Source organism: Lutjanus erythropterus, chromosome 17 (genome assembly GCF_056507025.1).
Source record: "Lutjanus erythropterus isolate fLutEry1 chromosome 17, fLutEry1.hap2, whole genome shotgun sequence".
NCBI lineage: Eukaryota > Metazoa > Chordata > Actinopteri > Lutjaniformes > Lutjanidae > Lutjanus > Lutjanus erythropterus.
In genome coordinates, this window is record NC_139333.1 from 1,351,892 (window position 1) to 1,378,711 (window position 26,820).

The window sequence follows — 26,820 nt, forward strand, 5'->3', positions numbered from 1 at the left end:
AGCGACTCGAAAATGATCCAAATTGCATCGATGACTCCCCGCATCACGAAGACGTTGATTTTGAAACCCGAACGCTCGCTGGTGTTTTTGAAATGGCTCATCCCTTCTGAAGAGTGAACGGTTGCTCTGAACAGCTCTATGTGTTGCCTGGCAACATCCTAACGAGGTGAAGTATCCGTCCTGTTTTATGAACATGTTGAGTATACTTATTTTTTTGTACGAGCATGTTGGTTTATTAACATTTCTAATGGGAAGAAAAGAATCTTTCTGTCTTTCTGCGGGTTGTTGAGGCCGTCTGAAGGGCTGGTTTTCTCTCTCAGTTCATGTTTCTATCAGCCTTAATGAAATGTCTCTGATTGGCTGATATTATGGTGATCAGCTGCTTACACAACATGAGAAAACCTGGAGATCAGCTATCAGCAGCTAAAACCTCTTTTGAGAACAGAAACATGTTTTAGTCGACCGTTTGGCTGTAACATGAGACAGACTGGAAACAGCCGTTCACTGCTCTGATTGGTTGTGGGTCTATCCGATAGCGTCCAGAAGCATTTTAGCGTTCTGCGCACATCTCAAGCTGTTAATCAGACTGTAAACGGTACGATCTGGTGCATGAAAGATCCATTATCTGGATGTCCACTGGCCACTCTGGAACACCTGTTGCCTCCAGACGTTAAATCATCATCAGACGGTAGCTGGTGGGTTCATGGACGGCTTGTTCAGAGAGAGTTTTATAGTCTGGATGAAGAAAGTTATCTTTTGTGCCAGAGCCACAAAAATGGCGACAAGTGTTGATGAAACTGACGCAGCTGTGCAGCTGGTTGTAATGATAAAATAATTTTAAAGGACCAGTGTGTGAGATTCAGCGGTATCTAGTGATGAGCTTGCAGATTGCTAAGACCTCGCCTCTCCCTCTCTTTCCAAGCTCAAAGGAGAATCTATGGAGGTCATAAAACTGTTTTAACCATTTGTAGCCTTTTTATCCAGGTCCTTGACTATGTTTTGTCCCTACATCTGGTTACTTAACCATAATTAATGTTGGCGTCTGGATTCTTAACTATTTCAGTGCTGATATCGGGGTTCTTCATCATTTTTAGCAGATGCATGTGGTAAAAATGGTCAAGAAGCCAAATATCAACAGTAAAAGTATCTTTAGAAACATGGAGGCGGTGGAGGAGGATCCACACCCTCTGTAGATGGAAAAGTCTCATTCTAAGATAACAAGAACACAAAAACTTGTATTTTCAGGTGATTGAGCATTAATTAAGACATATTTGTGTATACTATATTTCATTTCTGCCATAATCTGCCTGTAAATCTTACACATTGGACCAACCCAGGCTTTTTAGGATCGGTTAGGATAAAAAAAAACAAAAAAACACCTGCCTCAGAATAAAATGGGTGTTTGTTTTCATGATATCAGGCTGCTGGACAAATGGACTTTCAGTTCAATGGGACAATTTTCAGACTATTGCTGTTTTTGACTGAATAATCAGGCGTATTAACAGTAGCTTACTGACTTCTCTGTTAAATTTAAACTGCTGTGATGATTTGAAGGTGACTGAAGTCAGTCTGACATCAGTGTTTTGGGTATTTGTTGTGCTTTTTGGGTATTTTGCTCTAACTGATCAATATGTTAATTAAGTAGCACAGCCTTTTTTTCCCCTGTTGCTAGTTTTCTGGCTCAGGCACAAAAGACGTGGACGGCGATTCACGTCTGGAAGCAGGTTAGCTCAAAAAGATTGAAAAGGGGCATTGCACTGCTTCAGTTTTCCTAAAATTGTATTTACACAGCAAGTGTCCAGGTGATGTAATCAGTTTCTTGATGATGATGAAGCTCATGTGGGTCACAGTTTTCTGAACTAAAGATACAAAGTATTAAATACTAAAGATTAATATCCAATCATTAAAGCCGTCGTATCTCCAACCCTTTGCTTTGACTGCAGTGTGGCTGAATCATGAGAACTGTGCAAACCAGGAAGTCAAAGACGAACCCTGTGCTGTTAAACGCTGTGGTTTTCTCTGTACATTGAGGAAAAACAAAAAAATGAATGTCATGTATGTACATTTACTCTGACTGTTCTGCTGTTGTGAGTTCTTCTCCTGTCGTCTGTAATGTGACGTTAATGGGCGGTAATGGGGACGTTTGGTGCCCTGATGCATGATGGTACCGTGCTGCTGTGTGATTGTGTGATGTTGTGCAGACTGGGAGGAAACCAGCGGCTGAATTCTGGTTTGAATCTAAAACGGGACAGTAAACAGTCTCATCGACTCTACAAAACTGACTGATGGAACAAAATGGTGCTATTTAAAGGATTTCACTCCTTGGTTTAAAAACTGTTAATATTTATTCTGTACGAGATAAATGAGAAATAAACTTGACGTCAGGATTTGTGGCATTTTGGCAACTCTCCTCCGACGAAACTCCTCACTTTGTCTTTCACGTGTTTGTAACGGTCATTATCATCCTGCTGTGGACCGAGTCAGCGGCAAAACTTACTTTAGTCTCAGTTTAAGTTATATAAGTTAAATATCACTCTCTCCAAATCAATTAAACTCCAATCATGCAAAATTATTTATATTTTTACCTCACTGAATACAGGAGTTGTTGGTCCACCGCAGCTTCGATCTGTTTTTTATGGTTTTATGTGACATTGATAGTTTGGATTCTCATCATCTGTGAGATAAAATTACTGATTTTATCAGTGAAGTTTGGTTGGTTTGCAGAGAGTATTATTTGTCTTACATCATGGTGGTTTCCTGCCAGAAAAGTCTGTCTGACAGAAAGGTCAAGTGGTGAAAATATTCTAAATATAGTGTACAGTAAACCTGATGTTAAATACTTTACTGTACTTTACTTGAGTATTTCTGATTCTAACAGCGTTTTACTCCATGCATTTGAACACATATCTGAACTTTCTACTCCCCACATTTTCAAAACAGGCTGGTTACTTTAGTTTTTAACGATGAAATCAACGTTAAGACATTACAAGACAAAAACAACGTAAAAGATGGAGTAAGACAATACAGTGAAAAGGGTGCAACAAAACAAAAATGATGTAAGACGAAAACAAGCTACTTTGTAGTTGTACTTCTCTAAGCTGGGGGCGTGTCGACCTCCATCTACTGTAGGTAACACATTGACTGGAGAAGAACCTCAGACACTTCAAAAAGCCTGAACTGTCCCTTTAACTCTGCAAAGTGTTGGATATGAAGAGTTGAGTGCAGTCAGCTGTGATCCTCAGCCGTCACACAGACACTGGACTCTTCCTTTCTGCTTGGTGAGTGCTGGATGTCAGACTGAAGTCTCATTGGCTGCTGCAGGCCTGTCGGTCAGACTGACAGCGGTGCAGATTGTTGAAACACGCCAGCTGTTTTCAGCATTACACTGTCTGCACTCGCAGCTGCTGGCGTCTCATTTAAAATGTGATCCTCGCTGGTTTCTCAGAATCACCTGAAATAACCTGTTGAACTAAGTGTTCAGGTGCAGTATGACTTCCTGTTGGTTGTCTTTGAAAAATTTAAGTACATCCATAATTCTGAGGAAATCAGAAGCATCTCCAGGATTTTGCACCGTTTTCTGGATTGTTGCAACCTAAAATGACCCATTTCACAGCAGCTTCTTCAAAAAAAAAATTGAGTATTTTTCAGAAGAAAAATTGTGTAAGTCATTAAAGGAAACTTGTTTCAGACAGGATTACAAAAAAAAAGTAAATTTAGGTGCACCTGGGGGATATTCCACACTTCCAAAACTGCATAGTTCCTACATTAAATTTCAATGACAATGTAAAAAACAGTTCATTGATATCTACATGTTGAATATCTACATTTCAGACAACTAATTGGAGGTCTGAATTTTTCAGAAATTATGGGAAAGGGTTAAGCGGGCCCTGGACAGGAGTCAAAACCACAACCACTGCAGAGGACTCAGCCTCAGTACACAGGGCTGAGACCACCAGGCTCTGGTCTAACCTTTCTGAAACAGGCTTCCAGCTTCCCAGAGGCAGGGACTAAAAATCCAAGCTGAAAAAACCTGCAGTTCAACACTGAAGACCACCCACATGAAAAGTGCAGTTTACCTTGTCAGGTGTAAAGTAAAAGTGACAGGTTCTGTCTAGTAATGACAAATCAAGGTTTTTAAATTGTCAGATTTTTATTAATGTTTCTGAGTGGTTCCAGGAAGCTGAAGCTCACATCAAGTTCAGCCTGTAAAAAGGAAAAGAAACAGTCAGTCATAATGAAGCAACAGTTAAAGAAAGTTCAGACTCAAGTTCACCTTGTACCTCATTACATCTTCACTCTTCCTTCTGTCCCAGTCACCGGTCCAGACTTGCTCGGCACTCCGACATCCTTGAAGGGAAACGGCGATGGTTCATAGTAGTCTGGAGAGTATCGTGTGTTGGACAGGACTTCTCTCGCTCGCACGTAGCCGTTACTGGACTGGATGATGTAGGATGAAGGCGGCAGAGGGGACGTCTCGCTCGCACTCTGCGACATCTCAATGTTGTCATTGGAGGCCGAGGCCGAGCCCCAGACCCTGAAGTCCGGGAAAGGCTGGGACGGCATCCAGTTGCTGAAGTCGTAGAACGAGGCGTCGGCGCCACCTGCAGGCTGGTCCACCCAGGAATTAGAGTCGAAGGATGAAGGAGCAGCAGCATAAGGAACAGGTCCGTCACCAAAACTGAAGCTTGTCGGACTATTGGGGCTGGACTCAGTAAAGCTGGATGGCTCATAACTCTGTGAGGAGACTGCAACCACACTGGAAGAGGACTGCGTCTCAGGAGCGCTGGCAGGTTGGAAGGCTGGAGCAGGTCCAGCACTGGAGCCCCAGGTCGCCGTGTAGGGATATCTGTAGTCTGGACACAGTTCAGAGTCAATTTGTGACAAATGTTTAGCCTTTAAGAAACCTTCTGAAACCAGTAACCACTAAGTCCTGAAGGTCCTGAACTTCAGGTTCTTTGAGTTCCATTACAGATGTAACTGACATTTTAATTTTAACAGAGACAAAAAAGAAGTTCAGACTAGGGACAAAATAAAATTAGAGTCCATTTACATGCATTCTTGTTTGCATTTCCACCACATCTGACAGACCAAGAATCTGGCAGATTGAGTGATTGGAAAACTAAAGCTTACACAAGTTACAAAGGTGGTTGCTATGTTTGTATCTGCATGACTGAGATAAAGGATGTGGAAAAGAAGTCTAAAGCTTCAAACAGACACTGAGCACTTGATAGTTTTCTGTTATATACTCAAACTCAGTTTAGTTCAGACAGTCTCGTGTGCCTCAGAGTTTATTACCAGACAGTGAAAAGACAAACTTACCTCCTTTTGTTGCAGGAAAAGAAGCAGCACTGCCAAACAACAGCAGACAGATCCAAGAAACACTGGAAGAGAGTGTCAAGAGAAGAAACTTATTTCCCCCTGAAGGTTAGGTTGAGTTAGAACATCAGTAATTATTGACAATATTGTCACCAAAACCACAGACAACAGACCTCAGAGAGAATCTCATCTCCATGTTGGATCGTAGCAAACAGCAGTTTGAGCTCCAGCAGCTTCTCCTCAGCAGCAGCAGTCTGGTGAAGGTTGTAGACAGAAGGTTTGTGCTGTGAACTGCATGTGGGTCCTCTGGTCTTATATTGGTGCTCCACAAGCCCTCTGCACTAATTACAGTCATTACTGACACCTGGACACCAATCAGACCCGGCACAGACAAAACCTGTTTCCAGTGGTGGAAGTTGGTATTTGGATGATTGTGTTTTATGATAAGATCTAAATCTAAAAAGTAACTTGTAACTCTAGCTGTCTGATAAATGTGGTGGAGTAAAAAGTACAATAATTAACTCTGAAATATAATGCAGTGGATTATAAAGTGGTGCAGATTTAATTTTTCTAGACCAGACATGACAAAGTGCTTTACAATAAAACAAAAGCATAAAATGAATAATTGATAAAAATACAGGTCAAAAAAAATAAAATTAAGAAAAACAAATTTAATCAGGAGGATTTTAAGGGTTTTAAGGAGTTTAGGAGGAAGTACTTCAAAGCTCAGTCATTCTTCTAGTGAAAAGGAATAATTTTCAGAAATAAACGTATTTGTGAAGCAGGACACACGTGTTATACTGACATGTTTATGATCCATCTAAACTTTTCTCTCTCACTCCATGAAGATCATAAACCCTTGAATGTAACCGCAGTCATTGAGATTGGTTCAGAAATAAATCATTATTGTGCTTTTTGTCCAGAAAATATATTTGTTCACAGGTCAGTCTTGATCAGAGTTGTGTATCAGCACTCAATACCTTACAGGTATCGATTGAAAATACCCAGTAACGAGTGGTACTGAAAGGATACCTGCATTCAATCCTTTTTGTACCCTGATCTAGAAAAAAAATGACTATGATGATGATTTTTCCTGCAGCCACAAACATTCTTCATAAGAAGCACCTTCAAAAAAAGCATGTAATGAAGTTCTACATTGGTATCAGTTTAACTTTAAGGGTACAGTGACGTCAGTGTACAATCTAAAATATCATGACATATGACATATATGTGTTTCACAGTGAAAGAGTTGGCAAAACTGATCCTGATTGGCTCTCAGTGTGGACACATGTTAATACCAGGTGTAAATGTAATCAGATTACATCAGATCTGAATACAAGACACATTTTAATGTGATGTTTGAGGGTATGATGTGGAGGTGAAGTGACTTCAAACTGTGTAACACACAATGGTATGAAAGTTATGAATCGAGAGTTTCCTGTTGTCATGACAACGAATAATTCTCATCCCATTTAGACTCAGCTGCTCGCTGCGGTTGAAACACCACAGATGAATGATGGAGTGAGCAACTGTCAGTAGATGGATCAATTATTTATTCATAACTAACATCATTTTCTTAAATCAGCCTTGTTTCAGTATAGTTGGAGGACAGTTTAATTCCTTTTTTCCCTTCAAAACTTCGTCCTTTTTGAGGAAACAGGCTGCAGTGGAGTAAAAGGTGCTGCTCGTCTCTCGTCCTCCCTTTGACTGCTTTGATGAGGGGAAACACAAACATCCAAGATGTCACGTCCATCTGAACCGGATAAATCAGGCTGGGGGTGAAGATGAAATGTGAGAGATTTTTCAACCTTTTGTTCTGATGCACAGAGCAGGTTAGGATGTCCTCGTTTAGGAAAACTGTGAACCAATCAGCTGTTTGCTCACTCACTCCTTCACATTGTGGTGTGAGCTCTGACAGCTATGCTTTATTATGTTGCCATGGTTACAATGTGGCAAGCAGATTAATTTTGAACGGTGATTAAACTTTAGTTGAACCACATACACCTGCCAGCCAATCAGAAAAGAGTATTCACCCAGACCATGGTGTAGTCAAACTTCTCTCAGTGGATTTACAGTCACTTTCTTTCCTTTGCTCAGTCCTTTATGTCCCCTGAGAGGATAAACACTGTACTTGTGTTCAGAGTCTCAGCTCGTCTCTATTGATCGACTGAACTGTCATTTAGAAGCCGGTGTGGCTGCTGGACGGAGCTGAAGTGACTTCAGACAGCGAATGAAAAGAGACTCGAGCACAATCGCAGCCTTCTTCTGCAGCAGATGAAAGTGGAGCATGTGGTAGAAAGAGCTCTTGAGGCCGGTCGTGTTTGTTGTTGGATTTTGCTCCCTGACCTTTGACCCCACTGCCGTTCGGCTGCAGCCACGCTTTGACAAATGAAACAAAAGCTTCAAACGGGAGGGAGGAAACACTTACTGCTGCACTCAGAGGAACAATCCCTGCTGGAGATCGAGCTGTGTGAGTCCATGGAGACGTTCACAGAGTGTGTGTTTGTATTTCAACAGTTTTCACAAGTCCTCATGATTAAGACCACATGCTATGCTTAAGTGGACATTAAAGGGACAGCTCAGGCTTTTTTGAAAAGTGGTTTGTATGAGATGTTTATCCACAGTCAGTCTATTACCTACAGTAGAGGTGGAAACACTGGAGGTTTTGGTTTTGTCTGTGCCGGGTCTGATTGGTGTCCAGGTGTCAGTAATGACTGTAATTAGTGCAGAGGGCTTGTGGAGCACCAATATAAGACCAGAGGACCCACATGCAGTTCACAGCACAAACCTTCTGTCTACAACCTTCACCAGACTGCTGCTGCTGAGGAGAAGCTGCTGGAGCTCAAACTGCTGTTTGCTACGATCCAACATGGAGATGAGATTCTCTCTGAGGTCTGTTGTCTGTGGTTTTGGTGACAATATTGTCAATAATTACTGATGTTCTAACTCAACCTAACCTTCAGGGGGAAATAAGTTTCTTCTCTTGACACTCTCTTCCAGTGTTTCTTGGATCTGTCTGCTGTTGTTTGGCAGTGCTGCTTCTTTTCCTGCGACAAAAGGAGGTAAGTTTGTCTTTTCACTGTCTGGTAATAAACTCTGAGGCACACGAGACTGTCTGAACTAAACTGAGTTTGAGTATATAACAGAAAACTATCAAGTGCTCAGTGTCTGTTTGAAGCTTTAGACTTCTTTTCCACATCCTTTATCTCAGTCATGCAGATACAAACATAGCAACCACCTTTGTAACTTGTGTAAGCTTTAGTTTTCCAATCACTCAATCTGCCAGATTCTTGGTCTGTCAGATGTGGTGGAAATGCAAACAAGAATGCATGTAAATGGACTCTAATTTTATTTTGTCCCTAGTCTGAACTTCTTTTTTGTCTCTGTTAAAATTAAAATGTCAGTTCCATCTGTAATGGAACTCAAAGAACCTGAAGTTCAGGACCTTCAGGACTTAGTGGTTACTGGTTTCAGAAGGTTTCTTAAAGGCTAAACATTTGTCACAAACTGACTCTGAACTGTGTCCAGACTACAGATATCCCTACACGGCGACCTGGGGCTCCAGTGCTGGACCTGCTCCAGCCTTCCAACCTGCCAGCGCTCCTGAGACGCAGTCCTCTTCCAGTGTGGTTGCAGTCTCCTCACAGAGTTATGAGCCATCCAGCTTTACTGAGTCCAGCCCCAATAGTCCGACAAGCTTCAGTTTTGGTGACGGACCTGTTCCTTATGCTGCTGCTCCTTCATCCTTCGACTCTAATTCCTGGGTGGACCAGCCTGCAGGTGGCGCCGACGCCTCGTTCTACGACTTCAGCAACTGGATGCCGTCCCAGCCTTTCCCGGACTTCAGGGTCTGGGGCTCGGCCTCGGCCTCGGCCTCCAACGACAACATTGAAACGTCGCAGAGTGCGAGCGAGACGTCCCCTCTGCCGCCTTCATCCTACATCATCCAGTCTTATAACGGCTACATGCGAGCGAGAGAAGTCCTCTCCAACACACAATACTCCCCAGACTACTATGAACCATCACCGTTTCCCTTAAAGGATGTCGGAGCGCCGAGCAAGTCTGGACCGGTGACTGGGACAGAAGGAAGAGTGAAGATGTAATGAGGTAAAAGGTGAACTTCAGTCTGAACTTTTCTCTAACTGTTGCTTCATTATGACTGACTGTTTCTTTTCCTTTTTACAGGCTGAACTTGATGTGAGCTTCAGCTTCCTGGAACAAGTCACATGAGTCTTGAAGTTAATAAAATGGCAATCTAAACTTTGTGCCCTTAGAACTTTTGTTACCTGACAAATGCAACCCAATATTGTCATTTCAGTGTGCTGTAAGGGTTCAGATGGCAAAACCTCCTGTGCTGAGTGGAGCTCAGCATCACCATCTTTCTTAGCAGGAAGTTCATTCAGCTCTTTTCTTAATGTAAAAGAAATTATGCAAATGACCAACTCCAACATGGTCATGTTGGTCTTCAAACTGTCAGTAAGTCTGTGCTGAAAAGTCTTGACTCAATGTCAATGGCTTGTGTCAAGGTAACTTTAAGGTCCAAAAGAAGTTTTAATGTTGTCACTAACCTGGTCTTTTACTGCATAGTAAAAGACCATATTGATGGTATATAGAATCAAGCTGTCTAAAAAGTAAACAGACTCGGTCAGCAAGGAATGAGGTACAATATTTTTAAGAAACTGAGGTTAATAGGTGGGTGAGAGACTTGTCTTGGAATCGCATGATAACTTTACCAGATTTGACATCAAAATAGTCAGTGACTCAGACATGAGGTCTGACTCTGTGGAGACAAAAGCAGCTTTTCAATTCTAGCTGACAATGGTGGCTTTTATCAGCTAAAATAACTAAAGGAGATTTTCCAGGTGAAGCTGGTTTATGCTAGCTCAACTTGAGTAGCTGTCTGGATTGTAAAAGAATCCTGTGAAAGTGTTTATGCAAAGTTGGCAAGAGCTGTGTACATAATGCTAACAGACTGAGGCAAAAGCTGGCTTACATCTCAAACGGTCAAAAGGAAGCGCAGGGACTCGATTAGTGCAGTGGCCCTTGAGATGGGTCACCCAGCCGGACAGCAATCGCCACAGGAACGGAGCCAGCATAGAGCTAAACTACTTGGCTTACACCTGAGACAATAAGCCAGAGAGATGCATCATTGCTGACACACTTTGATTCTTCATCAGCCCACATCCTCCTCAACCCCCCACAGAACAAATGCAGTGGGATCTAAAGTTTGTCTGGAGGTAAAGTTACTGCTGCTAGTGTTAACCAGACATGCTAACATTCACAGTTCATGTTACAGCAGATGAAGACAGTTTAATCCAGTCCCCACACGTGTGTTCCTGTGTGTCACGTCTTTGAGAGACGATCTAAAAGATGTCACCGTCCAGACTCCTGAGTGTTACTCTTCTGAGCCTCCTGCACACCTTCAACATGGAGAGAAATGGAAAGATTGACTTTAACACTGAGGCCATTTTGTGAGAATGAAGCCGTTTCACATCAGCAATGAAAACACCTGAAAAAGTTGTCTTTTCCACTGTGCACCAAAGCAGGTAATTAAGAAGGTAATTAAACTATAGGATTTAAGACCACAAATCATGAAGGATTATGGGAAGAAAGATGTGAATATTCATCTCCACTAAACTGGAAGATTTCAGGCAGACAGATGGAGATGAATTTAACCTGCTCACACAGCAGCGCTGAATGTGAAAACCGAGTTTCTCATAATTAATCTGTCATTTGTCTGTGACTCTCCTCCGTCCTTCATCCTTTGTCTGTCTGGCAGGAAGCTGAATGTTAATGAGCTCTGACTTCTCCTTCTGGATGGAGTGAGAATCACAGCTCTCCACCTGTTCCATCCAGGACCACAATCATCTGTGAGAGAGTCAGTGTGTCCGTCCTCACCACGGCCCTGAAACGACACTGAAACCTCTGCTCACTATAGACTAGTCATGGAGGAAGTGAGTAAAAATACTCGGTTATGCCAGTTTGAAAAAAACTGATGTCCAACGACAACCTAAGTCAAGGTGCCATATCAGAGCTGTCCACTCAACATAAAACTCTGATTGCAAACAGAATTCATGGAGTGAAGACTTGGGAGCAGAGATCTCCTCAGAGGGGATCAATGTGGACTAAGGTTCACACCCAATCAATCAACACAAGATTAAGACATAGTTTTTGTACACAAACAAAATTAACTTTGGCCTCATTTTTTTAGCTGGAGCTCAGAAACTTCATGGTTCTCTCCTGCAACTTGATTGGATGCTGCCAGATTGGTTCTAACAAAGTGGATCTGGGGAATTGATGCTCCATTCGTCTGATACATTGGAAAAATGAGTTCCCAACCAGGAAACCAATTCCATCTGATAATGTTTGAGTCGAGGACCTCCAACATGGCCGCCAGTCTCCAGAGGTTTCCTGACAACAGTGAAGCTATAACCAGCGCTCTAGTTTGCCAAAAACGCCAAGAACCAGCTTGAACAAACTCACTGCCGGACAGAAATGTTTCACAACACGGTCGAGTCTGAAAAGAGAAAAACACTCGACTGTTTCATGTCTTTGTATTTTATTTGTTTCAGAGTCTCGACAGCACTCCAACAGAACCAGCCTGCAATTACATGAAGGGGCAATTAAATACTGAAACTAATGATGTAATTGCTATTAATTATCCTTCTTTAACATATCAAAGGCAGCTGAGTGAACCTGAACACTCACATCAAACAACGTCGGTTCAAAATCTCACTCAATCACTGCATCAATAAATCAAACAAGTGGACTTCTCTGCTGCTGACAATTAGCCAGTCGAGTCTGTGAGTTATTAGAAACTATTTCTGTTTATGAGCATTAAGGACAAGTCAGGGACAGTTTCTGATCTTTGAATCTTTCAAAAAGGGTGTTAATCATGTTAATCAAAACATGCACGTCTGCATGTAAAGTAGGACTGTGATAATTTCTGCTGATATTACAATCATTTATATGATCATTATTCTCATTTTCATTCAAAGATCAAAAGTAAAAATGTTTTCTTAAGTCTGTAGAATATGATGTGTAGGCCAGAACATCTGTGCAGAAGTGACTCACATATAAAAATGGACGACATGACGGCTCCCCAAAGTGAAGCAAAAACATCTGGATGCCCCCTGGTGGTTGGCTGCAGTATAGATCATAAACCCCGCCCCCTCTATGTTTAGCAACTAAACTTTAACTAAAACAGGTTTACATCAAATAAATGTTTTCTGCAGATCGTTCTCTTCACGCTGATGTTTGTTCAACTGTTCATTTTTCTGATTAGTTTGGTTTTATTTAATTATTTCATGATGGCGGTGCTTGAATCAAAGATATCCGGGCCTCAGTTTTCTACGATTGGAGGATGACATCCATCCTTACTTACGTCAGTGCTCTGCAGCACAATGATATTTGATTTAAAATTGTATTTTTGGACACATTTTAACTTTAACAAGGCCATATTAGCATTGATTGACTGTTCAGCCCGAATGTATGCAGGAATAACAGCTTAGTCAGAATATATATTGTCTTTTTCACAACGAAGGAAAAAATCTGAATATTTCATGCATGTAAACACAGTCAGTGTGGCTCAGTTCTAGTTTTTGAACAACAGTGGAGCTCTATGGCACAAAGTCAAACAGATTTTAGAAATGAAATGTTCAGTCCTACTAAGCAGCTTTTACAATCCAGTGCTGGTTTTTGTTAAAGCTGTGCAGAGGTTTGTGGGTCAGTCAAATCAATACCTATACATCTAACCCATTATACCAAAAAACTTACCAAGATTACTAATACCAACACTTAAATTTGGTCTTTAAGGATTTACAAATATGAAATATATGTAACTTATTAAATGTTTTGGTTTGCTTTAATTTTGTCCCAGACAAGAATTCACAACTTCTAACATTTAAAAATCCATCAAAATATCAAACTAACAGTGACTACTGATAACTTAGGTGTAAAAATGTGCTGTTAGAATCATCTTTGATTTAAAATATAATTCTCTCCATCCAATCAGAACAATAAATATGTTGTAAATAAATTATATGTTATTTATATGTTTAATCACAAATATTTCATTAATCTTATGTCCTGCACCATTCCTGCAAGATCTCCCACTCAGACGTCCACATATTGAACCTGATTGAACGTGCAGACATACAGATATGATCCTGGACTGACCCTCGCCATAAAGACACGATCTGCTCGTCTGGCAGGCGTCTCATGTCTGCAGGGCTGCTGCACGGAGCTGAACTGAGGTCCTTTTGAGTGTTTGTTGTTGCTCACAGGTCCTGGATCTGACCAGGAATCAAGTAACAGTCGGCGGGTCGAGACGAGTTGAAGGGCATCATGTCTAAAGAAATCTCCGCCTCGCACTCGTACTGCAGGATGGCGGGCAGCAGTAAGTTGCTGTGGTTGCGGGAATCATCTGAAATGACAGAAACTTTGTCAAAGTTCTGCTCCAGATTCCCTCCTGTCTGTGGCGGCTGCATGATTCTCTGTGCCCCGGGTCCCGGCATGACGCAGGCCTCTTTCTGCATGGTGGTGTCGTGGTGATACGACACCAACTCGTTGCTGAAGTCCACCGCTTCCACCGTGGAGGTGGAGCAGTATTTGTTACAGCCCAGGATGGTGGAGAAGGCCTTCCTGAAGTCGGCGTTGAAGGCGTAGATGACCGGGTTCAGGGACGAGTTGGCCCAGCCGAACCACACGAAGATGCTGAAGGTGGTGTCGCTGACGCACGGCGGCTCGCTGAGTTTGTCCAGGTCACAGAAAGGAACCACACAATTCAGGACGAAGAACGGCAGCCAGCAGAACACAAACACTCCCATGATGATGGACAGAGTCTTTAAAACCTTCGTTTCTCTCTTAAAAGACGTTTTCAGGGAGCTTTCATCATGTGTTGATGAGCGGTGCAGCTGGTTTTGCGTGCGAGGCCCAGCAGCTCTCTCCAAAGATGAGATCCGTCTAATTTGGGTTTGTGCGATACGGAAAATGCGCGTGTACGTCCCCACCATGATCACCACGGGGATGTAGAAGCTGATGAGGGACGAGGAGATGGCGTAGGTCCGGTTCAGGCTGGCGTTGCAGTTGTCTGGGTTGTATGCCGTCGAGTTGTCGGCATCCGCGCGGTGCCAGTTGAGCTGCACAGGGATGAAGGAGATGAGGATGGAGAGAGTCCACGCGACGCCGATCATCAGGAAGGCGAACCTGCGTGTCATTTTGCGCTCGTACTTGAAGGGGCTGGAGATGGCCCAGTAACGGTCCATGCTGATGATGCACAGGTTGAGGATGGACGCCGTGGAGCACATGATGTCGAAAGCGACCCAGGTGTCGCAGAAGCGTCCAAAGAGCCAGATGCCAGCGACCTCTGACACTGCACGCCAGGGCATCACGAGCACGGCCACGAACAGGTCGGACACGGCCAGGGAGATGACAAACGAGTTGGTGACTTTGGAGCGCAGGTGGCGGAATTTGATGACGGCGGCGCACACCAGAGTGTTCCCCAGCAGGGTGGAGATGATGAGGACGCACAGGACGCAGCCGGTCAGCGCGCGAAGACTGAGACCCCCGCCTGGCCCGGCACTGTCGGCTCCCGCTGTGACCACCTGGTGCTGGTCCACGTGTTCCTGGTGGCTCTTATTGTAAAACCTCTCCATGGATATCCACAGCCCCGCCTCCTAGAGAGGATGTTTACACACAACCGATTAACAACAGCAAGTATGATTGGAGGAAAACATAACAACCACTGAAATACGTTTCTCTGAACATTATGAGGAAATGTTAATAATCAATGGAAAGTCACAAAATGAAAATGACTGACAACGTCGTTCGTCTGTTTTCTGCCAAAAAAAGGCAGTAATACAGTATCCACTCGTAGTGACTGTAGTATTATTCAAAAGTCAGGTTAGGCTGTGTTACTGACAGCGATCGGTTTGTGTAGCTAACTTACGTGGTTGTTCTGTGCGGTTTGTCCGTGTAGCTAACATTAGCGGCTCATTTTACCTGTAAATATTTCTTTAAATTAGATGACGAGACAAAGATTCCACCCTAATTAAAACTTTTTTTTTTGTTTCACACAGGGGTGTTGAGTTAAGTGCACTGGTAGTATATTCATTATTTCAAATGTATTTTAAAATTGTAATCCTGCTCATAACTCTGTTTTTTACGAAATGTAACAGCAATCTGATTATGTCGTTTTTGTAAGTGTAATGGAATATAGTTACTCTTTATTTGTATCCTAATTACATAATCTCATAACATGTAATCTGTTTCTCTTCAAGCCTGCCAAAGCCTCAAGATGACGTCCTCTAATGTCTCGTTTGGTCCTCAACCTAAAGATATTCAGTTTACTGTCAGAGAGGAGTAAAGGAAGCAGAAAATATTCACTTTTACGAAACTGAACTTTTTCTCTATTAAAATAATAATAATCCAACTGGGTAATCAATTATCAACATAGTTGGCAATTAATTTAATAGTTGATAACTAATCAAGTAATCGTAATAATATTATGCCTTTAATGCTTCCAGCTTGACTGAGACAAATGAGGTCAGCTGTATGATTTTTAAGCATTCCAAAGTAATTCAAAGTATTTAATTACATTACTTAACTTCAATAATTAATTGGAATACGTTACAAATTACATTCAGAGCATGTGTTCAGTAATTTTTAGGATAATCCTCCCCATACAAACGTTGTCTGTGAAGATTATCACTAATTATGAGAACAGTTGAGTAAAACACAAACTTGAATTTCTCGGAGACAGGGTTGACGTCCAGCCTTGTCCTCATGAACGTGTCTCTGCCGTCCTCTGTCCACCATCACCTGCAGCGCGTCTCAGCTCCAAACTCTCTGCTCGTGTTTCCAACATGAAGACAAACAGAAAACAAAAATAAAAATCCTCCAAAAACCTGCAGAGATCCTCCTGCAGGAGACGCTCCTCCGCTGCTGTCCGCTCACAGGACCGAGTGAGGCTGCAGACGGAGACACTCGGCGGCTGAAGGACATTTACCCTCTTCAGTCTGAACACAGGCAGCCTCACGGCCAGAACAGGACAATATATTGATCTCACAGCAGCCTGATCGATCAGTTCATTCACTGGTTGATAAATCAAACACTGGAGAGCAGGAAAAACACCTTAAAACTGTATAGATGAGATATTATAATACAGAATCCAAGAGAAGGGGAGACCAGGGGCCATTGTAACAGCACTATGAAAAATTCACCAAAGTGTTTCTGTTTTCAATTTCGACTTTTATTCAACATGGTAGTATTTTCAGGTTAAGATCTCGTTTACAGTGTAGCTGAGAAAAAAAAACACAAAAAAACACCAATAAGATTTAATGGTGGCAATAAAAGGCAGGGTTACTGTAAATACATGTTCTGATACAGTTACTAATTACCTGCCAAAAAAAGTAATGTAATCCAATTATCACAATATTTAAGGTGATGTAATGTGATTACTTGATGTGGATTAATGTAATATAAAATATGGTAAGATTGTTAAGCCTAATAAAGTATTTATTATTATTATTATTATTATTATATTCTTAATTAATAAATTAGTTGTTTGCTCCATAAAGTGTCAGTAAATGGTGAAAGCTGGTGCTGAGATTAGAGAATTTGGACCTTTTTTAATTAAAAATGACTTAATCCTGTCAAAATCTTGTCAGTAGAAAAATAGATCCAAACATGTGGAGATCACAGACATACATCTTTCCTGTAATGATTATTTCTCTCTTAATAAATTAGTTGTCCAACGTGACGTCCTTAAATGTCTTGTCTTGTCGACAACTCAAATTTGCACTGTGACAGACCCTGTGCTGTTTGTCCACAGGAGGTGACGTTTCTGCTCTGCTGTTCTTTGTCATAAATGCAGATGGAATAAACCAAACCCTGATGTCAGCTCTGAGAGGTTCAGTTCACCAGAAAACATCTAACAAGAGGTCACACACACAGAAACACACACTCATTATAATGATCCCTCAAAAGTGGGGAACATGTTATTGTCCAAAATGACACCAAGGCACAGAGACGGTGAAACTGTCACTGGTATTTTTTAACAATTATAAATGACAAAAAACACTAATAGAGTGAAAATATATTTATATAGTAAACCTGAATTAAGAAAAAGGATAAAATAATCACAAAACTGCTGCCTGTACAGCTAACACGTCTCCATTCTGTTCTGTAAAATGTTCTCTGATAGGCTGATAATATGAGCACTTTTAATTTGAAGTTTTACTTTTATTTTTTTTTCCTCCTTGTTTATTTATTTAATCAGACAGTTATCCAGCAGGAAATCGACTTTATATGCAATGAAATATATTATCATAAACTACATATTTATGTTGTCTCACAGACATTAACCTGAGATATATTTTTTTAAACTACTCACAGACATTTTCCTCGGGGTGTCAGATAATTTATTATACTTTTGATGAAAGTGTGAAACTCTAATTCTGACTTCTGTAAAATATAATTCATGTCTGAAGTTTAGGGCTGAAACGATTTTGAAAAAATATCTTATTGCGATTATTTTTGACTGATATTGCACTTGCACTTGCAATGACTCTGGTGTGATTATTTTGCAGGAATCTGTACTAAATTAAGATTTTTTTTTTTTTTGTCTGTAGAATCTCATGTGTAGAACAGGACATCTCTGCCTCACCACATTCATTCTTTTAAAAGTTTTTGCCACATTTTGTCTTAAACAAATATTGCACCTCCTGCACAAAGCCATAATGTGATTTCAATAAAATTTCAATGAACTGTGCAGCCCTGCTGTAGTTGTTGTTGCAGATGTTGCTGACTACTTGTTTGCCACTGAAAATGTGATACTGCAGACACAAACAGGATGTTAGGAAGTCCTCAGAGCAGCAGGAGAGTAAAAGGGAAAGTGCATCCTGCCCTCTAGTGGACAAACACTCACGACACACCAACGGCAGCACAAGTCACAACACCTGCTCTCAAAACAGAACAGGTTTTGTTTTTCAAGTCTTTGCCAGATCAAAAGTGTTCATCTTTACAATCTTTTACAAGCTTCAAAAACAGAAAATAAGACAATCTGATCATTGCAAACATGACAAACTCTTTTTTTCTGAGTAAGGAAGACTGCTGCAGCCTTCAGCAATGTAAGAAAACCAAATTACATCCACTAAAAGTTGTTGTTTTTGCCGCTGACAGGTTCAGATTGTTATTCCAAGTGTTGGACAACATTATGGAAAGGATCCTTCTAGAGACAGCCCTTTTTTTTTTTTTTTTTTAAAACACTAAGATCCTTTTAGATCCAATATTAGCCTGCTAACATGCTAAACTAAGAAGGCAATATTGGTAAATATTATACCTGATAAACATAAGAATTTTAGCATAATATTAGTGGGTGTTAGCATGCTAACACACTAAACTAAGACAATAACATTGATGAACATTATACCTGCTAAACCCAAGCATTTTAGCATTTTAATTGTGGGTATTAGCATGCCAACATGCTAAACTAATAAGGTAACATGGTTAATATTATACCTACAAAAAACTGCATGTTACTATTTTTATTGTGGGTATATTAGCATGCTGATGTTTTTAGCATTTAGCTCAAAACACAGGTAGCATGGTTTCAAACTGCCTTACCACACATCATTTTTAAAATGAGGGCTGTTGTTTTGTCTTTATACTGCTATGTGTAATCGTTACCGCACCTTTAAGTTAAAAAGCAATAAAAAAAAATACTATGATAAAAACAATGAAGGAGATGGAGAAAAACGTTACATTTGTCCCCGGTCTCCCCTAACATAAAAAAAGGCTCTGGTCAAAGAAAAATAATTATTTTTCATTTATTTGTACATATTTATTTTCCTTGTGCTTGGTGAGGAAAGGGTTATGTTTACAGTGGGCAGATGACGTCAGTGTCAGCTGTGCCTCGCGCAACCGATGTCCGCGTGCACGCACGTGTGTGTGTGTGTGGATGATTCAGCAGCTCGTGCAGCAGCAGTCAGTCGTCCTCTGCAACACAAAGAGATTTGAGCAGAAAACAACAATAAACCAGCGGCGTTTATTTTGATATCTACTGTAAACCCGTGCAGGTGACAGATATATGTGGGAGACCCCGTAGAGGTGTGTAGTTTGTACAGGCCGGAGAGCAGCGGCAGCGAAACACCGCAGAGAAGAAGAACCGCTGTTTGTCCTTTTAAACCAGCTCTCTGTGGATTTTATCTTCATTTATCTGGACTTCTCTCGTCTCTCGTCTGTCCTCAGACTGTCTCCGGTTGGATTTAAACAAAACGCATCCTGACTGACCTCCAGCTGGATCCATTCAATCGTCTCAACTTCGACGTTTCCGCATTTTGACAGCTGATGCTCCGTCTCTCCCCGGCAGGTGAGTCTCAGTCTGTCCGAGCGCTAAAAACCCAACAAACAGAGCAAATTTACCCACTTTAATGTGACTATAACACGTTACACTGATGGACATTTAATATTATATACGTTATATTTGACTTATGTGTCAGATGAAACTGAAGTCCGCTAGCTTAACCGTCCATTTTCATTCACATAACGTTACAGTTAGCTAATTAGTTGTCAGGAGACGTTTTTCTCTCTGGTTTATGGAAGACCATTTCCGCCAGGAAAAGAAAGAAATTATCTCCATGGTAGGTCATAATTATGGGCAAAAAAGTCAAAATTATAAGCTAAAATGTAATCATGATAAAACAAATTAAGCCTATGAAATAAAATAATCATGATTATGATAGAAAAAGTAAAAATTATGAGATGCAAAATCAATTACAATATAAAAAGTCATAATTAGAAATTATGAGACAAAATAAAGAATGTGATAAAAAGACGATTTTGAGATATAGCTATAATTATGAGATAATACATTGAAGTTGTGAGATAAAACCTAAGAATGACAAACTATAAAGTGTCATAATTATGAGATAAAAAAAATCAGTAACAGTATAACTAGTAAAAATTTTATAAAATTGAACTTAGGAGACAAAAACAAAAATATGAGATAAAAAGACAAATATGCAATAAAAAGGCATAATTATGAGATGATAAATCGAAATTAAGAGATTACAAGCCATAATTAAGACTTAAAAAGTAGAAATTATAAGAGAAACGGTCAAAATATGACATAAAAAGTCAATGTTTTGAGATAAGAAGTCAAACGTATGAGACAGCATAAAAGTCATTATTTTGAGAAAAAAGTCATAGGGCTATATTATAACTATGACTTTTATCTCATAATTCTTACTTGTCATCTCATAATTACCATGACGACATGGCACCAGACCATATTACATCAACATGAACTTGCTAATGCTATATTGTGCATAATATTCACTGTTAATGACCTTTTTATAAATCTACCAGAGCTACCATATCTAATTACCATATTACACACATAACCCACTGTCTAGATAAATGGGAAACATGCAGAGAAAAGTTGTATTAACCCAGTTTTTATTGAACCAATGAGAGCCATTAGAAACATTACCATTACTAATTACCTGAATGCAGTACAGTGCAAACACTGTATAAAGAACGTAGAAATTTACTAGCATCAAATATTCAAACCATTTGCTAAAAAGAGAAAAAAATGTTATCTTTAAGTAATATCTCTTAAAGTGTGTTAATATGTCATTACAAAAAATATGTTTGTTTTGGTTATAAGTAAGTTTATCATCAAGAAAATAAATTGAGCACTAATTTGATAATTGCTGAACTGTTTGAGTATTTTTTTCAGCTGCTGAGGATGCAGATGATGATTATTTTCATCCATAATTTTTTAGATAAAATGTCAAAATATTTTGCCCTAAAATGTTTACCGCAAGGTTCTACAGCCAAATATGGTTTCATCCAGCCAGCAGTCTAAAACCCAAAGATATTAAATTGAACATTATAAACAGAGAAAAGCTGAATAGTGTAAGTGCTCGCAGACTGACAGACGCTGTGTGTCAGAGAAGTTAGAGGTGGTGTGAGGAATGCTCCCGAGGCTGATGACTGTGTCAGTGACATTCCACATTTCTCATGACTTTAAACCACATTATTTTCATTCTTTGGATCTATTTGGTTCCATTCATTCCTCACTTTAAAGGGACAGTTTTGGTTTTCTGAAATGTATGAGGTTCCTCTCCTGAGTCAGTGTATTATATTCAGTGGATGGAGGTCGACACGCCCCCAGTTTGGAGAAGCAGCAGGAGTACTGGTGTAGGAGGCTCAGCTAATGTGCTGCTGTGGACAGGGTCAGTAGCAACATGCATTTCAGGCACCAAAAAACAAACAGTTTAAGTGTACACTATATTTAAATTATTTTTATCACTTTTCCTTGCTGTCAGACAGACTTTTCCCATGGAAAACTGCTGTTAAATTAGCCGAGTATCACACTCTGCAAAGCAACCAAATTCCATTGACAGAGACAACAATTTTACATTGCAGAACATGTGGGTTGTGAGTTGTTGGTCCACCACTGCCTCGATGGGTTTGTTTGTTTGTGTTATTGTGTGACTTCTGTAAATCCAAACTATCTCTTTGAAACACTGAAGCCACACGATAACACAAACATTCGAGAGAGTTCGACCAGCAACTCCTGTGTTCTGCAAAGGAAAATGACTGATTTTGTCAATGACTTTTTGTTGCTTTGGAGAACATGATATTTGGCTTATATTATAAAGGTTTCCCATCAGAAAAGGCTTTCATACAGCAAGGTAAAGTGGTTAAAATATTCTAAATCTAGCGTACACTTTGACTAATCCATTTGATTAATTTGCTCATATTGTTTTCATCCTTTAGTTTTTTTGGTTCTGCAGGTTCTGTCATCTAGTTTGTGGGCGATTTTGTCCTTGTTTGGCTCTGTCCTCTGCATCTTGAGCTCCACTGGTTCAATCCTTTTCATCTTTGTCCTGCAGGCTCTGTCCTCTAGTTGTCTTGTTCTGCATATTGGTTCTGTCTTACTAGGTTCCACCTGTGGTGTGTTCGCTGACAGTAGAAGAACAGAAGCTGCTGTTGATGTGGTGTCAGTCCAGAGGGAACCTGCTGACACTGTGACCGATCTGCATTTGTGTCCATTACAGTCTGGCAGGCGTCCAGTCCGTCTTTCCATCTGTCTCTCTGTGATGGTTCCACTCTGCTGGACTTTATTTCTTTCTCTCTCCTCCTCCTCCTCCTCCTCCTGCTGGTAATTCACCGTCTGGCTGCTTGAATCCCCACTGAGCTGAAGAATCTGTTCTCCAACAGAGAAACAGCTCAGAAACTGAGAATATATATTTTATACTGGTTTTATATTTCCTCATCTGTTGTGTTTGTGTTCAGTAGATAGATGGATCAGTACTGTGATACAGGCCTTGTGTGTCCAGGATGTAGGCTGGACTCCTTGGATGGGACTGTCCCTCCCTGGTAGGACACAGTCGAGTTTGGGTCCAGCTGATGAAAAATTAATTTTTTCAGCCTGTTCTCAAGAACAAAAAAACTTTATGTGGTGAATAATTGATGCATAAAGTGCTGTACTAACTCTGCACCCGGCAAATCACATTTTTTTTATTTTTCCCCTCCAACAACAGTAAATGTGTTCAGGATTTCCACATATATAATTGGAATTAATTAATTATTGCAGCTCTACCTTCGCTGCTTCCACCCTTTGGAGCACACAACATGTCGCCAGTCACAGCCTATATCATCAATAATTATCGATACTGACTGATATGAAACTTCACTATAGTGATTGTTTTTTTTTAGCTTTGTTGCCCAGTCCTAATAGAAGTGTATATTGATAAATGTCAATAACAGTGACAAACCTTGTGCTTTTCTCAGCTTGAACTCATGGGGAGTTGATTGGTCAAATTTGCAGAGAAGTTGCAGTGATTGAAGAAAATCACAGGGTTGTGCAGAATTCACAGGGATTGGCTGAATTTGCGTGAATTGTTGTGATCGCAGCTTCCTGGAGGGACTGGATGATAAAAGTAATGCTGTGGACACGAAGCACTGATGTGAAGCTGTGACCTCACCGTGTCCTCAGGCCTCATCAGTCTCTGTGGTTTACTACTGAGAAGATTTTAATGACTGCAGTTTGAGGCAGAATCATGATGATTAGAGGCTCTCTCCCTGCTGTTCTGCTGCTGACTCTTTATTTTAATGACTTACTGACTTTCTCCCTCACTGAATCTCTCTCTCTGTCTCTCTGTTGCTGATTCACTCCTCTCCTCTCAGTCGCTGACTCCCCCTCTTTCTGTTTACTGAGTCCCTCTCTTGACCTTTCTCCTGTTCTGCCTCTTTATGACTCCTTGTTTGTTCTCTTTCTTTGTCCTCTCTGTTACACTGCCATGACACTTGGTTTCATTCGGTCAGCTGTACTTTTATTTGCTGTCATTTAAACTGTCAATGGAGAATAATAAAGAGACAGACATACGAACTGTTTTTGAGTCACAGATCAGATCATTTTTCGGATCAACAAAATTGAAAAAATAATAATGATAAATAATATTCTTTTCAAAATGCACCCCCAGTGTTAGGGATGTACATTCATGCCAAACAATAGTTTGGTGGTCACAGAGTTTGGGGGTCAGAGGGTCCCAGTCCGCTGCGTTCAAACTAGTCCTATACGTTCTGTAGATGAATACACATCAGGGTTGGGCAGTTGAATATATTGGCTATTTGTAGAGCTGCAAAGATTCATTGAGTATTAATCAATTAATAAATTAATCGCCAACTATTTTGATATTAGTTTTTAGTTATTTTTTAATAAAAATGTTCTCTGATTTCAACTTCGTAACTTTGTTTTCTGGACATAAAAAGACATTTGAAACTGTCAACTTGGGCTTTGAAAAACAGCGATCAGCGTTTTTCTGACATTTTACGGACCAAACCATTAATTGATTAATAATTCTGATTGAAATAATAATTTGTTATAACCCTAGGCCTATCGGCGATTAGGGGTGCAACGATTAGTTGACGTAGTTGTCAAAAATCAATGACAAAATTAACAATGTGTCTCTCACCAATAGCTATGGCTATCGTTTTATCACCAAGACCAAGAAAAGGATTACCTGCAAGATTTAAGACGGACCTTTCTTATCATGGCAGCACGTTGGTGATGCTTAAACATTTGAAGAGGAGGTACGTTGGACATGTGGACTTGCCTCAGTAAGATTAGTTAGCCTGCAGTTAAAAGTAAAAACAACTCTGTCCATTCCTGCTGCAGGATTCAAAAAATCAGGAATATAAATATGGCTTGAATGTCAGTGTTTCCCAGACATTCATTTATTTGTGGCATTTATTTGGTAGTGTTGAGAAATTTCAGATGATATCCATTCTGTGCTGACATGTGTCCTCCTCCAGACATATAAAACCAACATGGACAAACCTTTTCATATTAGTCCATGTTTTGTCACAACAAAGGATGATAACTGTTTGGTCCAGTGCGACAGAAATCATGATTCAGAATGAGCTCAAACTTCATCCTATCAGTCTCATTTATTCTCCTCTTCAGGAGCTTCTCTCTGTGTCCCTCCTCCTGTTCTCTTTTCCTGTTGTTGACTTCCGTCTCCTCTCTACTCTCTGAGCTGATTCAACATCTCATAGATAATTGATGCTCTCTGTCTCTGCTGATGGATTTTGGTGGCAGGAAATGTTTGGTGAATCTTTCGATCTCTCTGTGCGTCCTCTCATCTCTGGCTGGGTGGTGACCGTCTGCAGTGTTTCCTCACTCTGATCAGATCATCTGAGCTGCTGCTGTTGTTGATGTTCGGCCACTTAGTGGTCAGAGAGGTTTCCAGAAAGACCTTTTGGAAGAAGTCCACGATACTCTGCTGCAATACTTACTATTATGTTGTTATCTGAGGTACTTCGTGGCAATGTTCATCAATCTCTTAGACCAAAAGGACAGTTTTGTTTTTACTGTGTCATTGCCAGACTAGTTAGCAGACTAGTTAGAATAATAACAGTGGCATATTTTAAAGTTTAAGTCTAATATCCACCTTATTTAAAAGACTGGATGTCAGATGTCTGATCACAAAACTACTGGACCTCAAAATCAAAAGGAGCTGTGATGCATTTTGATGATAAGTCATTAATGAGATCAATAATCACTGTGTCAGCCTCCTCTCTCAACTGGACAATCAGTGTTTTTACAGAAGTACTTGGATCATTTTCACAGTTATCTGAAGTTACAAGCAGCAGAATCTGATGCTGCATGTTCATATGACCCGTTTGGTTGAAACAAAAAAGTCAGAGAAATTTAAGATAAGAAGACGAAAATGTTCTTGCATGAGGGCCAGTGTTTTTTTTTAAATGAGGAAGTATGTGTTCAAAGAATCAGTGAATAAAGTATATGACAGTTTCAAACTCAGGCTGCACAATTAGTCAATATATTACAATATGGCCAAGTGCAATTGCTAAATCGCCGAAGCTGTACATTTTGTGATAAAGGAATACTGTGTGAGAACACAACATTATAATGAAGTGCTGTAGTTCTGCAGAGATACCCTGGCTGAGGACCGGTTTCACAAAGACAGACTTTGACTTAGATGGTAGTCAGACTTCAGATTGACATCTAAATTCATCTGTTACACAAAGCAGTTTAGTTCTTTTCTATGGCACAATGAATTCTGGGAGTAGTAGAGTAAAGAGAGAGGACTCAGAACCAGAAAATGTTCACATTTAAGAAGCTGAAATCAGAGATTTGGAGCTATTTCAAACTCACAGCTACAGATGTAGTTGTGTTCAGTTCGCAGCTCAGCAGCAGTGTGGTATTCATGTGTCCTGCTCATGGGCACAGAAGTGAGGCAAGTGAGTTTCCTCGGCTGTCTGAGGATTGAGGCCATATTTAAGCGGCCTTCATGGGAAGTTTGTGTTTTAAAAATACTTTCTGGCCCTCAGATAATCAAACCTGCTGCTTATTAGCTGCTGGATTCCTCAAAGTATGTAGGTCTCTGGGCTGTTTGGATGAAGTGTGGTGGATTAGTGCATGGCAGCAGAGAGAAAGAGCTGCTTTGTGGCAGATTAATGATGGTGGGGGTGGGGGTGCATTGGAGTGAGTGGAGGTCCACAGCTCCCTTCCTGCACAACAGGGATGTTGTCCATGCCAAGTTGCTATGAAACCGGAGGGGTGGAGGGGGAGGGTACCAGTCCTGAAGGGCCCCGAAAGGCTCCCAGGCAACATGTGCTACCTTCAGCTGTAACTCCTGAGCTCATGTGGTCGACACGATGAGTTCACAGTGAAAACAAACAGACTGTACACTGACTTTCTCTCTGAATTATTTTATTTCAACTCTCTCTATGTAGCTGATATGCAACCAGATTTTAAAAAACATTTCTGTACATCAGCAGGGTGGATGATGCTTCCATAGAGGACAAAAGAGCTCACTGAAGGGTTAGATGAGTGTGACGATGATGTGAATCATATGTTTTAGCGTTTATATTAATTCAGATTGACCAAAACCTCATGTTTAAAACTAGGCCTGCCATGAACAGTTATTTTCACAGTAAATCAATCAACCGTTTAGTGTATAAAAT

At 40.5% G+C, this 26,820-nt stretch overlaps 3 protein-coding genes across 3 annotated transcripts; 1 reads left to right on the top strand and 2 right to left on the bottom strand.

Moving 5' to 3' along the window:
• Positions 1-4,261: 4,261 nt before the first annotated feature.
• On the bottom strand, positions 4,262-5,647 carry LOC146311506 (uncharacterized). The gene is made up of 3 exons (XM_084741185.1): positions 5,490-5,647; positions 5,320-5,381; positions 4,262-4,853 (listed from the first exon to the last, which is right to left on the bottom strand). The coding sequence occupies exons 1-3, from the start codon at positions 5,510-5,512 to the stop codon at positions 4,285-4,287; spliced, it is 654 nt and encodes a 217-aa protein (XP_084597311.1). The 5' UTR covers positions 5,513-5,647; the 3' UTR covers positions 4,262-4,284.
• Positions 5,648-8,050: 2,403 nt separating this feature from the next.
• Positions 8,051-9,581, top strand: LOC146311507 (uncharacterized). The gene is made up of 4 exons (XM_084741148.1): positions 8,051-8,208; positions 8,317-8,378; positions 8,845-9,423; positions 9,502-9,581. The coding sequence occupies exons 1-3, from the start codon at positions 8,186-8,188 to the stop codon at positions 9,417-9,419; spliced, it is 660 nt and encodes a 219-aa protein (XP_084597274.1). The 5' UTR covers positions 8,051-8,185; the 3' UTR covers positions 9,420-9,423; positions 9,502-9,581.
• Positions 9,582-13,595: 4,014 nt separating this feature from the next.
• Positions 13,596-14,972, bottom strand: LOC146311508 (D(5)-like dopamine receptor). The gene has a single exon (XM_084740729.1). It carries the CDS (start codon positions 14,970-14,972, stop codon positions 13,596-13,598), a length of 1,377 nt encoding a protein of 458 aa, XP_084596855.1.
• Between the last annotated feature and the right edge of the window lie 11,848 nt (positions 14,973-26,820).

What these genes read in the sequence shown, in the direction of transcription:
- LOC146311506 (XM_084741185.1), bottom strand. Translation starts at nt 5,512, where the DNA reads ATGGAGATGAGATTCTCTCTGAG. An exon ending in GAGATGAGATTCTCTCTGAG is followed by an intron (nt 5,382 to 5,489) that starts GTCTGTTGTCTG and finishes ACTCTCTTCCAG; the next exon opens with TGTTTCTTGGATCTGTCTGC. An exon ending in TTTTCCTGCAACAAAAGGAG is followed by an intron (nt 4,854 to 5,319) that starts GTAAGTTTGTCT and finishes AACTGTGTCCAG; the next exon opens with ACTACAGATATCCCTACACG.
- LOC146311508 (XM_084740729.1), bottom strand. Translation starts at nt 14,972, where the DNA reads ATGGAGAGGTTTTACAATAAGAGCCACCAGGAACACGTGGACCAGCAC.
- LOC146311507 (XM_084741148.1), top strand. Translation starts at nt 8,186, where the DNA reads ATGGAGATGAGATTCTCTCTGAG. An exon ending in GAGATGAGATTCTCTCTGAG is followed by an intron (nt 8,209 to 8,316) that starts GTCTGTTGTCTG and finishes ACTCTCTTCCAG; the next exon opens with TGTTTCTTGGATCTGTCTGC. An exon ending in TTTTCCTGCGACAAAAGGAG is followed by an intron (nt 8,379 to 8,844) that starts GTAAGTTTGTCT and finishes AACTGTGTCCAG; the next exon opens with ACTACAGATATCCCTACACG.